This window comes from Vulpes lagopus, chromosome 7, assembly GCF_018345385.1.
Source record: "Vulpes lagopus strain Blue_001 chromosome 7, ASM1834538v1, whole genome shotgun sequence".
NCBI classification, from domain to species: domain Eukaryota; kingdom Metazoa; phylum Chordata; class Mammalia; order Carnivora; family Canidae; genus Vulpes; species Vulpes lagopus.
In genome coordinates, this window is record NC_054830.1 from 5,436,668 (window position 1) to 5,450,157 (window position 13,490).

The following is a 13,490-nucleotide window of genomic DNA, read 5'->3' on the forward strand; positions in this document are numbered from 1 at the left end:
CTCGCAGAGGTTAAGCAAGCTGGCCAAGGGGACTACAGCTTGCAGGTAGCAGAGCCGGGGTTCAAAATAGGGCAGCTGCGCCAGCCTCGCTGCTGTCCCCTGGCCGGGCCATCCTGCCCGGGCCATCCTGCCCGGTTCCCAGCTGGGCTGCGTCTACCTGACCCGGCGGCCCAGCTCAATGCCAGGAAACCGTTGATGTGTGGTCCACGCATGCGCATGCTGTGCGTGGCACAGACGGTAGTACTTAAAAAATAATAATAATTAGTTCATTTTAAAAATAATCTCTATACCCAGCGTGGGGCTGGAACTTAACGACCCGGACGTCAAGGGTCACATGCTCTACAGACCCAGCCAGGTGCACCCTGATACTAGCGTACTTAGTCCCCAATAACTTGTATGAGAAATAACACCCATTCACAGGGGGTGGAAGCAAGGCTTAGAGAGTTTGTAGAATCAGCCCGAGTCGTCTACAGAGCCCAGTGGGGCGCAGGTGTGACCCAGTGACCCCAGACCGCCTCTTGTCCTTTAGAGATGGAGCATTTGGTTTTCATCTGGAATGTTCTCTTGTGGTGGAGACAGGCTGCCTGAGGACAGGACAGTGATCTGGCCCCTGAAGTGTGGCCCTGTCTCCCCCTGCAGACTGGTCACTAGAGTCTGGTGCCGGGGCTCTATTCTCAGCCCAGTTCTGGTCCACTTGACTTAACAGGAGCTTTTCTGGACTCCTGTCAGGAGCTTGCAGAGGGCTCCTCTGCAGCAGCCAGTCTCACTATATATAGCCCAGGGATCTGAGCAGAACAAGCGCAGGGACCCCTGGTTTAGAGGCGAGGAAAGAGGCACCAAGAAGAGTGAGCAGTTTGCTCAGGGTCACCAGCTGGACTTGCACCTGGGCCTGCAGCCAGCATGCCCCCCAGGAGCCATTAGCTGTGAGGACTGCCAGCTCAGGTCCAGGGGTGGGATGGTCCCGGGGGCTTCAACAAAGACTGGGGCAGCACCTCACACCCCATAATGAGACGCGACAGACAGGAGTGGCATCTCACCAAATATTTATTTAAAAACCATAAAAAATCACGGCCTGGGAGGAGAAACCCTGGACGGACTGGTGCTCTGCAAGGACCGAGAGGGACACAGGCAGGCGTGGCCCAGGGTGGGTGGCAAGGGGCTACAGGTGGGCCATGTATTGCCGATGATCCACGGCAAGACCCAATTGCCCTGCGCTGACTGGTTCCTGGAGCAGGCTTGAGGTAAGTAAGGTCAGCTCCGTCCTTCCAGCTGCCCAAGGAGCAGGATGTGCCAGGGGTGACAGCAGGGGGAGCCAGCTGTAGGCTCAGGCACAGGCCACGGAGATCTGGCCTGAATGACAGGGAGGCTGGGGTACCCGGAGCCCCAGAGAACAGATGCGGTAGAGAAAGGTCCAGCCCATCTCATGTGGGGCTAATCCTGAAGACGCACAGGCTCACGGTCCTGCAGGGGGGATTGGAGAGGCCGGCAGGTGACCGGGATTGCAGTGAAGCTGGGTTAGGGTAGTGAACAGCCACCCAAGTGTCGGCTTGCAGGGCTGACCCCAGACCCAACCTCCTTGGTCCTGGAAGGGAGTCCAGGTGCTCACCCAGTCTGTGCTGATCGGAAGCTCTCATTCCTCAGCAGGGATGATCAGAGTCCTTACCTGGATTAGCCATGTTCAGGAAGGAAGTTTTCTTCTTGTTGCTTCTGGTGGACCTGCTGGACTTGGACTTGGAGTGTGCTAGCCTGGACATTCCAGTGTTCGACCTCCTACCTCCCAGATGGGAGTCTGTCCAAGAGAGAAAGAAATAGATGAGAGCTCTACCCATACCCTTTGAGCACCTGGATCCACCCAAGCCTGAAGCCGTTGGCTGGTTACTTGAGCCGATGAGTTTCCCATTTGCTTGAGTTTGCCACCTCTAACGATTAAGAAAAAGTCTTGGCTAAAAAAGTCGGTCATGCACTCAGTCTCCACTCACCAGCCATTGGCCCCCTTTGGGGTGGAGGCAGCTGTCGGCACGCTGGACTGCAGTCCCCTCCTTGGGGGTTGAGAAGCCCAGGAGCCCACAGCAGGGAGGGGTTGGCCTCTTAGATGCTGGGTGTGGGTGTCACCCACCTTGGAAGTTTCTCCGGGAGCCTAGGTGCTGCTTTGAGTGGGTGTTGTTCCGATTATCCAGAATCTTAAACACATCTGGCAACCAGTTGACTCTTGGGTTCACACACAGCATCTTGTTTTTCGGGAAGAAGAATCTGTGGGGGGAGGGGGCGAGAGGGTTCCCAGGTTAGGGTGTGAGCAGGGAGCAAAGTCGTGGACAAGACACACACCCCAACCCCACCCCCTCCACACGGGCTCCCACAGTCGTACTCACATCACAGCAGGCAGGTTGCAGCTCCCGCTCACTTCCTGGCGCTGGTAGCCCTGGGCACGCATGAGCAGGCGGGGCCTAGCACGGTGGTGGTAGGCTAAGCAGCAGTCCTCGGAGACACCTGCAAGCACGACCCATGGGCTTGTGTCTCGCGTGCACGTGCACGTGCGCTCCGCGAGGACGGCCACAGACGCAGGCACCCGCAGACATACCACAGCCCTCCCAGGCCCAGCGGAGGCCAAGAGACAGCCCAGCTGATAAGGAGGCCAATTCGGCTCACCTTTGGCCCCTGATAGGGGGGCAGCTGGCAGGAGTTGGAGGGGATCCATGGGCTGGGAAGGGCCCAGGACCACAAAATGAATGAGGGGCCAAAGCCACTCCCACTCCTGTGCTAGGGCAAGGAGCATAGATGTAACCCCCTGGCGGGGGGGGGCAGGGGCCAGCACTCCCCACCCAGGCCCTTCTAAAATGAACCATCTGCCTCTGCCTCTCTTCCCCATCAGAGTGACCACTCAGTCACCAGGCCAGAAACCAGGAGGTCTCTGTTCCTTTAGGCATTGGTCGAAGAAAGCATTTCGAGTTCCTGCTGGGTGCTAGATGTGTAGACAGACTCAGAGGGGAATTGGACCCAGGGCTGTCATGGGGATCTCCCAGCCTGGTGGGGAGACCCAGAGGTCGATCTGTGCTGGGAGGGGGAAGAGCAGGGACCTAGAGCAGGGTATGCTTGGAGGAGGAGCTGCTGGTGTCAGCAGCCCCCCCCCACCCCCACCCCCACCCCCCGGCAGGGTAAGCAAGTGAACCTGAAGTGGCAGGTGGTGCAGAGGCCTTCAGGGCTCTCTGAGACCCATCCCTCTGCTGACCCCTGAGTTCTGGCAAGGATGGGGGAGCAGGAGGGCTTGAGCACTCCCCTGCATCTCTAAGCCCTGGCCCCAGAGGGCAAGGGGCAGTGGTGTCAGAGGGACCCTGGGCTGCACTACCAGGCAGGCCAGGGGGCCACTCTGCCCCCAGGATCAAAGGGCCCCGGGCTGGGCCTGGCTCCTGGGATGGGTCTCTGATAGCAGGACAATGGGAAAAAAGCCCAGCCCTATCCTGGGCAAAGGTAAGGTTAGCTGGAAGCAGGGCTAGGGCTCTCAGACCTGGTGAGGGGCAGGTGGGGCAGGCAGGGCAGGTGGGGGTGGGGTGGGCTATGGGGCTTTGACCAAGCCAGGGACCCTGCTCAGCCAGTGCTGGGGCTCAGCTGCCTCCCCTGGGACCCTGTCCTACATCCTGGGCACATAGGACACAGTGGCAGGGCTCTTGATAGACACCAAGAACTGGCCTTTGGTCACCAAATCCTCATATGCCCAATAGAGGGAGAAGAGAAGAGACTCCCTGTTAATAACAGTAATGGTTATCGTTGTTGTTGCTGGGCCCTAGGCCAAGAATTTTGCAAATATCAGCCCATTGGATTTTCATGTCCCGTCTCTGCAGCGGGAATTCAGAGCCCCACTTTGTAGATGGGGAAACCGGGGCTCATAAAGACTGAGTAGTAACTTTCAGCCAGACCACAGGGTAGTCTATGGGGGTGGAGGGGGACTTACTCCTGTTGGGTCACATCACTGCAGTGTGTCCCTGGCCGTACCCGGCTATGCCACCCCTGGGAGCTGTCTCTGCTCCCCACAGTCCCTGGTTGGGCTAAGTCCCGGCAGGGAGGCCTTGGGTCACGGACCGTGCAAGAGGCATCACAGGGTCTCTGGAAGAAGGGACTAGGGGGAGTCTGCATCCCCAGGGAGCTGCACAAATGCCAGGAGGTTCTACATCCCTGGGTGTGGGGGGGGGGTTGTCCACCAGAATTCAGTAGTGGAGACGGAATGGGGGAGGCTTCTGGAGGAAAGGAGGGACAAATGGAGGAGGGCAGGAAGGATGGATGGGGAGAGGAGGGCTCCGGGGAGGCAGGGTAGGTATGGCTCAAGACGTTACCTTGAGTGTGGACAGTAGACCAGGCACCCATGAGGCTGGCCACCAGGCAAACCAGGAGCCACAAGTTCATAGCGCAGACTGATCCTCCTCCTCGGGTGTCTTGAGGAATATGGGAGAGGTAGGGGTGATGAGGACCCCAGATGGACAGCAGCAGGCAGTGGGGATACCCCCACTGCCTCAAGTCCAACCCCAGGGCCCTCTGCAAAGGAGATGGGCAGCACAGAATAGGGTCAAGTCATGCTGGTGGGGCGCACGGCTCGTCTCAAGCCAAGATTGGGGGAGGACTCACCAAAGCCTCTTGGGGTCTCAGGAGCTGTGCCTGCTGGGGATATCCAAGCTCTCCAGCCCAGCAGGGCAACAGGCTTCACAACCTTTATAGATGGGGCCCCACCCTGTGGCCTCCTGCTCTCCTCCACCCTCCCTCGTCCACCCTCCCCCTTCCCTCCTCCCACCTCCTTTGCTTTGGGCTTCTCCGGTTTTTCTCTTTCTAGCTCCTCTCTCAGATGTCAAGGTACACCTGGAGGGAGTTGTAGGCACCTGGGGACAAGGGGACTTACTTCAAAGAGCTGGCAGGAAACACTGGCTCTCTTCTCTCTCCAGTGCTTGGATGTAGACAAGGGTTGGCTCCCTCGGTGATTAGAGGCAAAACCACACAGACAGACAGACCCAGGCCACTTGAAGGCTGGCTGCCGGAGGACCCCCTCCCCTTGACTTCTTCCCTGGTCCAGTCCTCTCAGCGCCCCTGCTTTCTCCGCAGAGCACCCTCTCACCTCCCTTCACTCCCTCTCCTGCTGCATACCAGGGCCTACATCTGCTTTGCGCCAAAGGCCCCAGGCTGCCCAGACCCTTTGCCTTGCACAATGGGAAGCCTTACAGCTCTACAGAAATGCCCTGGTTTTGAGAACCAGCAAATCCACAGAAACAGAAAATAAAATCAGTCTTTGCCATGGGCTGGGAGGGGAGAGAACAGGGGTTTGTAACTGCGAATATAGTAAATGCTCAAACCTTACCCTTTCTTTTTTTTTTTTAAGATTTTATTTACTTAGAAAGAGAGCGAGCACGAGTAGTGGGGAGGGGTTGAGGGAAAGGGAGGAGCAGACTTCTTACCCAGCACAACTCCCACCACATGGAGGACTCGATCCCGGGACCCTGGGATGATGACCTGAGCCAAAGGCAGACGGACACTTAACCGATTGGGCCACCCAGGCACCCACTTTCTTCTTGCCTTTTTAATATTTTATTTAAAAAAATTTATATATGTATTTGAGAGAGAGAGTGCAAGTGGCGGAAGGGGCAGAGGGAGAGTGAGGATCCTCAAGCAGACTCCCCACTGAGCACAGAGCCCCAAGTGGGGCTGATTTCAAGACTCTGAGATCATGACCTGAGCTGAAATCGAGGGTCTGACACTTAACTGACTGAGCCAGCCAGGAACCCACCAGCATGGAGCTTGAATCTGCAACCCTGAGACCCAGAGTCCCAGGCCCCACCCACTGAGCCAGCCAGGCGGGGGGGGCCCCCACAACCTTAGACTTCCAAGGGGTGCAGTGTAAGGTATGTGAATTTTCTCCAATATTCTCTTGAGAAAAATGCTAACAACCACCCCAACAAAGAAATGCTCGCCCCGGGTAAGCACGGAGGCACGAAGCAAAGCTCGACCCATCTAGCAGGCGCGGTTTTCCTTCCCCCGGGTCAGCGTGGCTCACGGAGCCAGGGGCGCCGCGGGTGGGAGTGGGCTGTCGCAGCAGGAAGGGGGCTCCGCAGAGACCTCACAGCCGACGGCTCTGAACTTGTAACTTGTTATCGCTTGGAGCCGTAGCTAGACGCTTCGGATATCCACGGCCCGCTCCGCGGCGCGGAATCGCGAGGCTCTGGGGGCGGGGCCTTAGCGCGGGGCGGGGCTAAGCAGGGGCGGGGCTTGTTGGCCCCGCCCCTCCCGCGCCTCGCGGTCCCGTGGCGGTCCCTCCGGGCCCCCGCGCGACCCCAGTCCCTCGACCTCTTGCTCCGGGTGGGGGCGGCGGGGTGGGACGCGGCTCCGCGTGGCTGGGGGCGTGGGGACGCGGCGTGGCGGGCCCGGCGGCCTCTCCGCTCCGGCCCACTGCCCCGGCCTGCCCGCAGCCGCCCAGACGTGGCGTGACCCAGACCTGGCGGGGCGCGGGCGGACAGGTGTTGGCGCCGTCTTGGGGCCGGCGCAGGTGTCAGGGAGGCGGACGGGACGCTCAGGCCCTGGGTCCTGACGACCGCAGCTGCCGCGTGTGCCGGCCAGGTCCTCACGACCGGGGCTGAACCGGGAAGGAGGGCGCCCCTCTGTTCCTCCAGCTGCTGGAGGCGCTAGGGGTGGACTCCTACAGGTGTGACGCGAGCGCAGCTGGGGCGCGCCGGGGTGCGGGGACTCCCGGTCCCCAGCCCCGACCGCGAGGGCCGTTGGGGGTGGTCTCCAGCCTGCAGCTGAGCCAAGCTGAGGGACTGACCACCTGCCAGGGCCTGCAGGTTGGAAGGGCCCGCGAAAGCCTTCGTTCCGTGAGCCCAGCTCAGCTCTGGGGGAGTCCTCCTCGGGAGGGAACCGCCAGTGAGCGCACACAGGTGGTCCAGGCAGAACCGGGTGGGGGAGGATGGGCTCTGTGGTGGGGAACCGAGTGAGGCCCTCTGGAGGCCGACTCCCATTTCTCTGCTGGAGAACCCTCCCAGGTGTCCAGCGTTGGCCCGCTTCACAGAGGAGGAGACAGGGGGTCCGGGAAGCTCTGAGAGTCATCAGAAGGCACAGGGGCACTGGCCAAGTGCCACCAGCTGCAGGCTCCTCCTGCAATTGCTGTCGCGTATTAGATCCCTGTGCTGCCTACAGCTCTCCTGAACCTCTGGTGCCTCCAGGTCCCTGCTCAGGTGGCCTCTGAAAGCAGCAGCCAGGGGCCCTCTCCCCCTCACCTCCCCACTGCCCCACACCTTGCGGTTGTGCTAGGCCTGGACTCCTGCTGTGCCTAGTGGCCTCTCCCTCTGGCCCAGATGCACAGTGGTTACCAGACAACTGGAGGGAGGAAAGGGGTTTTTCCATGATGTCTTGCAAGCCTCTGGCTGGCCTGCAGGGACTTAATTTATAGACTGTCCCTGTGTGACCCCTTTCGCTGTGTTCCTGATGTGGTTGACCCTGCTGCCTCCTGGAAAGCTGGCTTTGAAGGGCTTCCCCTCTCAGGCTGACCAGGGGTCTCTGTGTTCCATGGGGTAGCTGCAGTGACTATCCAGATGGGGGCCAGGCCCTCTAGAGGGACTTGGACCATCAGTACTGATTGTGGGCAGCCTTGGCCTCTGTCCTGGTGCTCCTCCTGCTCCTACTGGACGTGTGGGGGACAGGCCAGCTGGACTGCCCCAGCTAGGAATGTGGCCTATTGCCGAGCCTGTCAGGCTGGGCTTGAGGCAGAGGTGGTATGGAAAGGGTGGTGGGCTCTGAGGGGAGAGGCCCACAGGGCCCTCCAGGAGACCCTCTGTGAAGCTGCCGAACTCCATTCACCTCTTCCACACAGATTTTCTGGGTGCCTCTTCCATGCCAGCCATTTGCTAGGCCCCGGGGTGATAGCAGTGAGTAAGCAGATATGTCCCAGCCATGAAAGATGACAGTGATGTCACAGATATCCTCACTGAACATCTGTTGGGGGCCATTTGTTATCTTATTCATTCAGGAAACACTTAGCAAGTGCCTACTGTATGCCAGGCACTGGGCTGGGAGCCAGGGAAAAGCAGTGAAGGAGACAGATGGTCCCAGGGTACAAGAGACAAGACAAGCTGCAAATATGAAGCAAGATACCCTGAGATTAGGAACACTGCTATAAATCCTGGTGTGACAGGAAAACACTGGGGATGGGCTGGGTTCCTCAGAAGAAACTGGCCTGAGATGACAACCGCCCTATAGGATTAATATTCATCCCCATTTTACAGGGAAAGCACAACCAACTACAGCTCAGAGAGGCTAAGTCATCTCCCCAAGTAAGCAGGGCCAGATTCCAAGCTCAGCTCTGACCCCTTCATTCTGCATGTACTGATCGGGGGCTGGATTAAGCATGTCTTGGGGCACCTGGGTGGCTCAGTCCGTTAAGCAGTTGCCTTCAGCTTGGTCATGATCTCAGGGATCCTGGGATCGAGCCCCAGTTGGGGATCCCTGCTCAGCAGGGGAGTCTGCTCCTCCCTCTGCCTCTCCCCCTTGCTCTTCCTCTCTGTCAAATAAATAACTTTTTTTTTAAAAAGCATGTCTTTAAAACAGTTTTTAATATTCTATTTTATATAACCCTATCTATAACAATATTATCATTTCCACATGTTAATATGATCCATTATGATCAAATAAGAACAGTTAATCAGATGCCCTGACCCTTTTTGGCATAGTAAATCTTGATTGTACATTTTGCAGCCCATTAGCCACACGTGGCAGCTAGTGTCTAACCTGGTGGGCTGGCCAGTTCTCGCCACAGATGCCTGTCAGTTCATAATTTTACACTGATTCTTTTCAGTTTTGTTTTTGTATTAAGACTTATTATTATTTTTTTAGAGCAGTTTAATCCATCCAGTGACGCTGAGGGGAAGATACAGGGATTTCACACCATACCCTTTGCCCCACATATGGACAGCTTTCGTTATCAATATCCCACACTGGATGGTGCATTTGTTACTATCAGTGAACCTGACTGACAAATCACTATCATCCAAAGTCCACAGTCTACCTCACGGTCCACACCTGGTACTGTACATTCTACAGTACCATTGATGGCCATCGTCTCCTGATCTGTTAGTACGTTTCAACAAACACGCATCCATCTTTATGGTACCATACAGAGTATTTTGCCCTAAAAATCCTCTGTGCTCCAAGCATGTCTTTTTTATGATGTTTTGATAGCCAGGGCCCACTTGATGATAGAAGGACTGCCCCTCCCAGGGCTAGCAGATTCCTAGAGATAGTAATTGTCTCATGAGTGCGCCTCCCATATGCAAACCAGCGGGTCCAGAGCCCACGCCTGAGCGCCCTCCTTTATGGATCTCACTCATAGGATGTCCTCACTCACTCACATCATGGATGTCCCCTGACCTGATCATCCCAGAACCAGAGACTAGACAACTGAGGGACGGCCCCTATACCCCAGAGCCTGCTGAAGTCATGCGAACCAGCCAGGCCTGAGCCGGCACGTGCTGCCTCACCCACTCCCTCTCACAGAATACAGAGTACAGGCTCTCACCCACATTCTTTCCTCACCCCTTCTGCCTCCTGACCAACTCTGTTGTGTCCCCATGTGGCCCTGTGTGGCATGGTGTGCCCCCTCCTCTTGAGATCTGAGAGTAGCAATCGATCCTTTTATTATTATTTTGAGAGAGAGAGCATACGCATGTGAGCAGGAGGTGGGGCAGAGAGAGAGAGAATCTCAAGCCGACTTCACACTGAGCACAGGGCCCAATGTGGCACTTGATCCCATGACCTTGAGATCATGACCTGAGCCGGAGATAAGAGTCAGACACTCAGGTGACTGAGCCACCCAGGCGCCTCCGCATTCTATCTCCCCCCCACACACACCCCGCATTCTATCTTTTTAGTGGCCATCGCCCCCTGATCTGTTAGCCTCACCATATCTGAAAGGGAATAAAAGCTATGCTTTAAAGCGGGTGCCATGGGATATGCAGAGAGCTGGAGAGAGAACAGATAATCGACGTACCACTCCCCATGCGAGGCTCACAGATGGTGGGAGGACAATCACAGGATACATGGTCCACATTCTAGAGGGATGTCTGCACGCAGGCTGTGGGGATGCAGAGGGCACCCCACCAGGTCTCCAGAGAGAAGAGCTACTGAATGGAGACCTGCAGGGCAAGCAGGTGTTAGGCAGACGTCAGACAGAGCACGACGCCAGAGGGAACTGCCAAGTGCAGGATGGCTAGGGCGGGAGATGGGGTGGGTAGCGGAAGATGGGGTGGGAAGAGACGGTCTATTCAGGGCCTCACCTACTGAGCCAAGAAGGGTGACCTTCATCAAAAGGGCGCTAGGGAGCTGCTGACGGAGTTAGCTGGGGGAGGGTTGCGGTCAGTTCTGTCTGTATCTGAGCTCTGCCAAGGTCATGAGAAGATGCAGTGTGGGGACATTAGCCCAGACAAGAGAAGACTCAAGAATAGTAGCTTGTCTTCCTACGGGGGCTGTGAGGAAGGTCCTTTCTTTTTTTTTTTTGGAAGGTCCTTTCTAGTCCCTTTCATGCTCTACAGCAACGAGAAATAATTCAGGAAATGTTTACCAAGATCTACTATGTGCCAGGTTGGGTAGTTACAACACAGCAACAAGACAGATTTAGTCCCTACTGTCATGGAGATATTTTAGTTTTATTTTTCTAACAATGGGCTTACAATAGCATCTGATGAATGCTGAGATGACATGAAACAGGGACCCAGGAAAGAGAAAAAAAACAAGTAACTAAACTCAGAAATGAAAATGGGGGAGGGATGCCTAGCTGGCTTAGTCTGTAGGGCATGCATCTCTTGATCTTGGGGTCATCAGTTCAAGTCCCACACTGGGCAGAGAGATCACTTAAAAATAAATAAATAAATAAATAAATAAATAAATAAATAAATAAATAAATAAATATTTTTTTAAAATGTGAGGCATAACTACTGCCCTTACAGAAATTTTTTAAAAAGATTAGACTATTATGAACAGTTGCATACCAATTAATTAGATAATCTGAATGAAACTAGCAAACTACCAAAATGGACTCAGGAAGAAATAGAAAATCTGAAGAGGGCTATTGAAGGTAAAGAGATTGCATCGGCAATCAAAAACCACCCAACAAAGAAAATCCAGGACCAGATGGCATCACTGGTGAATTCTACCAAACATCAAAAGAATGAACACAAATCTTTCTCAAACTCTTCTCAAAATATAGAAGAGGAGGGAACACATCCTAACTCATTTTATTCTATGATATCAGCAGTACCTTGATACCATAGCCAAGCAAAGACATGGCAAGAGAACTATAGACCAACATCCCTAGTGAATAGGAAAGCAAAAATCCTCAACATATACCCCACAAACTAAAAATACATTATATGTTCACTAAATTGAATTTAAATTAAATTTAAAAAATCCTCAACACAGAGTTGCAAGCGAAATCCAAAAGTATATTAAAAGGATCACATGGGATGCCTGGGTGGCTCAGCAGTTGGGTGCCTGGCTTTGGCCCAGGGCAGGATCCTGGAGCTCCAGGATCAAGTCCCACATCGGGTTCCCAGCATGGAGCCTGCTTCTTCCTCTGCCTCTGTCTCTGCCTCTTTCTCTCTCTGTCTCTCATAAATAAATAAATAATCTTAAAAAAATAAATAAAAGGATCACAAACCATGAACAAGTAGATGTGTCTTGGGAATGCAAGGATAATTCAATATTTGAAAATCAATTTAAGATGGCACATTAATACAATGAAGGAAAAACTACACGATCACCTCAACTGATGCAGGAAAAAGCATTTGACAAAATCCAACACCCTTTCTCTTTTTTTAAATTTTTTTTTAATTTTATTTATTTATGATAGGCACACAGTGAGAGAGAGAGAAGCAAAGACATAGGCAGAGGGAGAAGCAGGCTCCATGCACCGGGAGCCCGACGTGGGATTCGATCCCGGGTCTCCAGGATCGCGCCCCGGGCCAAAGGCAGGCGCCAAACCGCTGCACCACCCAGGGATCCCTCCAACACCCTTTCTTGATAAGAGCACTCAACGAATTAGGGACGGAAAGAAACTTCCTCAACCTCAAATGGTAAAGGGCACCTACAAAAAGACCCACAGTGGGCAGCCCGGGTGGCTCAGCGGTTTAACGCCACCTTTGGCCCATGGCATGGTCCAGGAGACCCGGGATCAAGTCCCACATCAGGCTCCCTGCATAGAGCCTGCTTCTCTCTTTGCCTGTGTCTCTGAGCCTCTCTCTCTCTCCCTGTGTGTGTCTCTCATAAATAAATAAGTAAATAAATAAATAAATAAATAAAATCTTTAAAAAAAAAAAAAAAAACAAAGACAAAAAAAGACAAAAAGGCCCACAGTGAATGTCACACTCAGTGGTGAAGCTGAAAGCTGTGCCCCTAAGATCAGAAACAAGAAAAAGATTAACATTTTCACCACTTCCGTTTAACACTGTGCTCAATGCTGGAGTGGGAGCAATTAGGCAAGAAAAGGGAATAAAGAAGGCAATCAAGTTGGGAAAGAATAAATGATATTCACAAATGACATGATCATTTATATATATAGAGAGAATCCTGAAGAACACACACACACAATAAGAGCTAATAAAGCCAGTAGAGTTTGCAGAATAAAAGTTCAACACACAAGAAAATCAGTTGCATTTCTACAAAATAGCAATGAGCAATTGACAAGGAAATTAAAAAAAAAATTCCATTTACAATAGCATCAAAAAGGATAAAATACAGAGAACTGCAAAACAGGCTTAAAGGAATTTAAAAACCCAAGGAAATGGAAAGGCATCTCCCTGCTTGTGGAAGACTTGACACTCTTAAGATGGCAGTACTCCCCAGCATGGTCTACTGGTTCAGTACAATCCCTCTCCGAGTACCAATGCCCATTTCTGCAGAGATGGAATAAGAGACTCTAAAATTCATAGGGAATTGCAGCACTGAGCACTGAGTCACGTAGGGAAGTGCTGAGTCACTATACTGCATACCTGAAACTAATAAAATCCTGTATGTTAACTGAAATAAAAAAAAAAAAGTAGTGTTTAAATTCCACATACCTGAGAAATTTCCAGCTTTTTTTTTCTTGTCACTCATTTCTAGCTTTATCCCACTGTGGACAGAGAGGATGGCTTGTATGGTTTCCACCTTTTAATATTTGTTGTGATTTACTTTCTAGAAGATGTACTCCATGCATTTGAGAAGAATGTGTGTTCTGCTGTTGTTTGCTGGAATATTCCCAATATATAGAGTAGGTCTGGTTAGGACTGCTGTTGAAAATGGAGTACTGAAGCCACCAGCTACGACCGTAACAGAATCCGTTTCTTCCTTCAATTCTGCCAATGTTTGATTCCTATTTTCTGGGCTCTGTAGTTTGGTACATATATGTTTATACTTCTAAAAAATTTTTTTAAAATATTTTATTTATTTATTCATGAGAGAGAGAGAGAGGCACAGACAGGCAGAGGGAGAAGGAG

General features: G+C 53.1%; 1 protein-coding gene across 1 annotated transcript; it reads right to left on the reverse strand.

Annotated features, from left to right (window-relative positions):
- Window positions 1-1,026: 1,026 nt before the first annotated feature.
- CCL25 (C-C motif chemokine ligand 25) lies at window positions 1,027-4,714 on the reverse strand. The gene is made up of 6 exons (XM_041761225.1): window positions 4,615-4,714; window positions 4,326-4,424; window positions 2,370-2,487; window positions 2,117-2,250; window positions 1,664-1,789; window positions 1,027-1,461 (listed from the first exon to the last, which is right to left on the reverse strand). The coding sequence occupies exons 2-6, from the start codon at window positions 4,393-4,395 to the stop codon at window positions 1,454-1,456; spliced, it is 456 nt and encodes a 151-aa protein (XP_041617159.1). The 5' UTR covers window positions 4,396-4,424; window positions 4,615-4,714; the 3' UTR covers window positions 1,027-1,453.
- Between the last annotated feature and the right edge of the window lie 8,776 nt (window positions 4,715-13,490).

Coding starts and splice junctions, on each gene's coding strand:
- CCL25 (XM_041761225.1), bottom strand. CDS start 4,395: ATGAACTTGTGGCTCCTGGTTTGCCTGGTGGCCAGCCTCATGGGTGCC. Junction 2,488..4,325: donor GTCTACTGTCCACACTCAAG/GTAACGTCTTGA, acceptor TCGTGCTTGCAG/GTGTCTCCGAGGACTGCTGC. Junction 2,251..2,369: donor TGCAACCTGCCTGCTGTGAT/GTGAGTACGACT, acceptor CTCCCCCCACAG/ATTCTTCTTCCCGAAAAACA.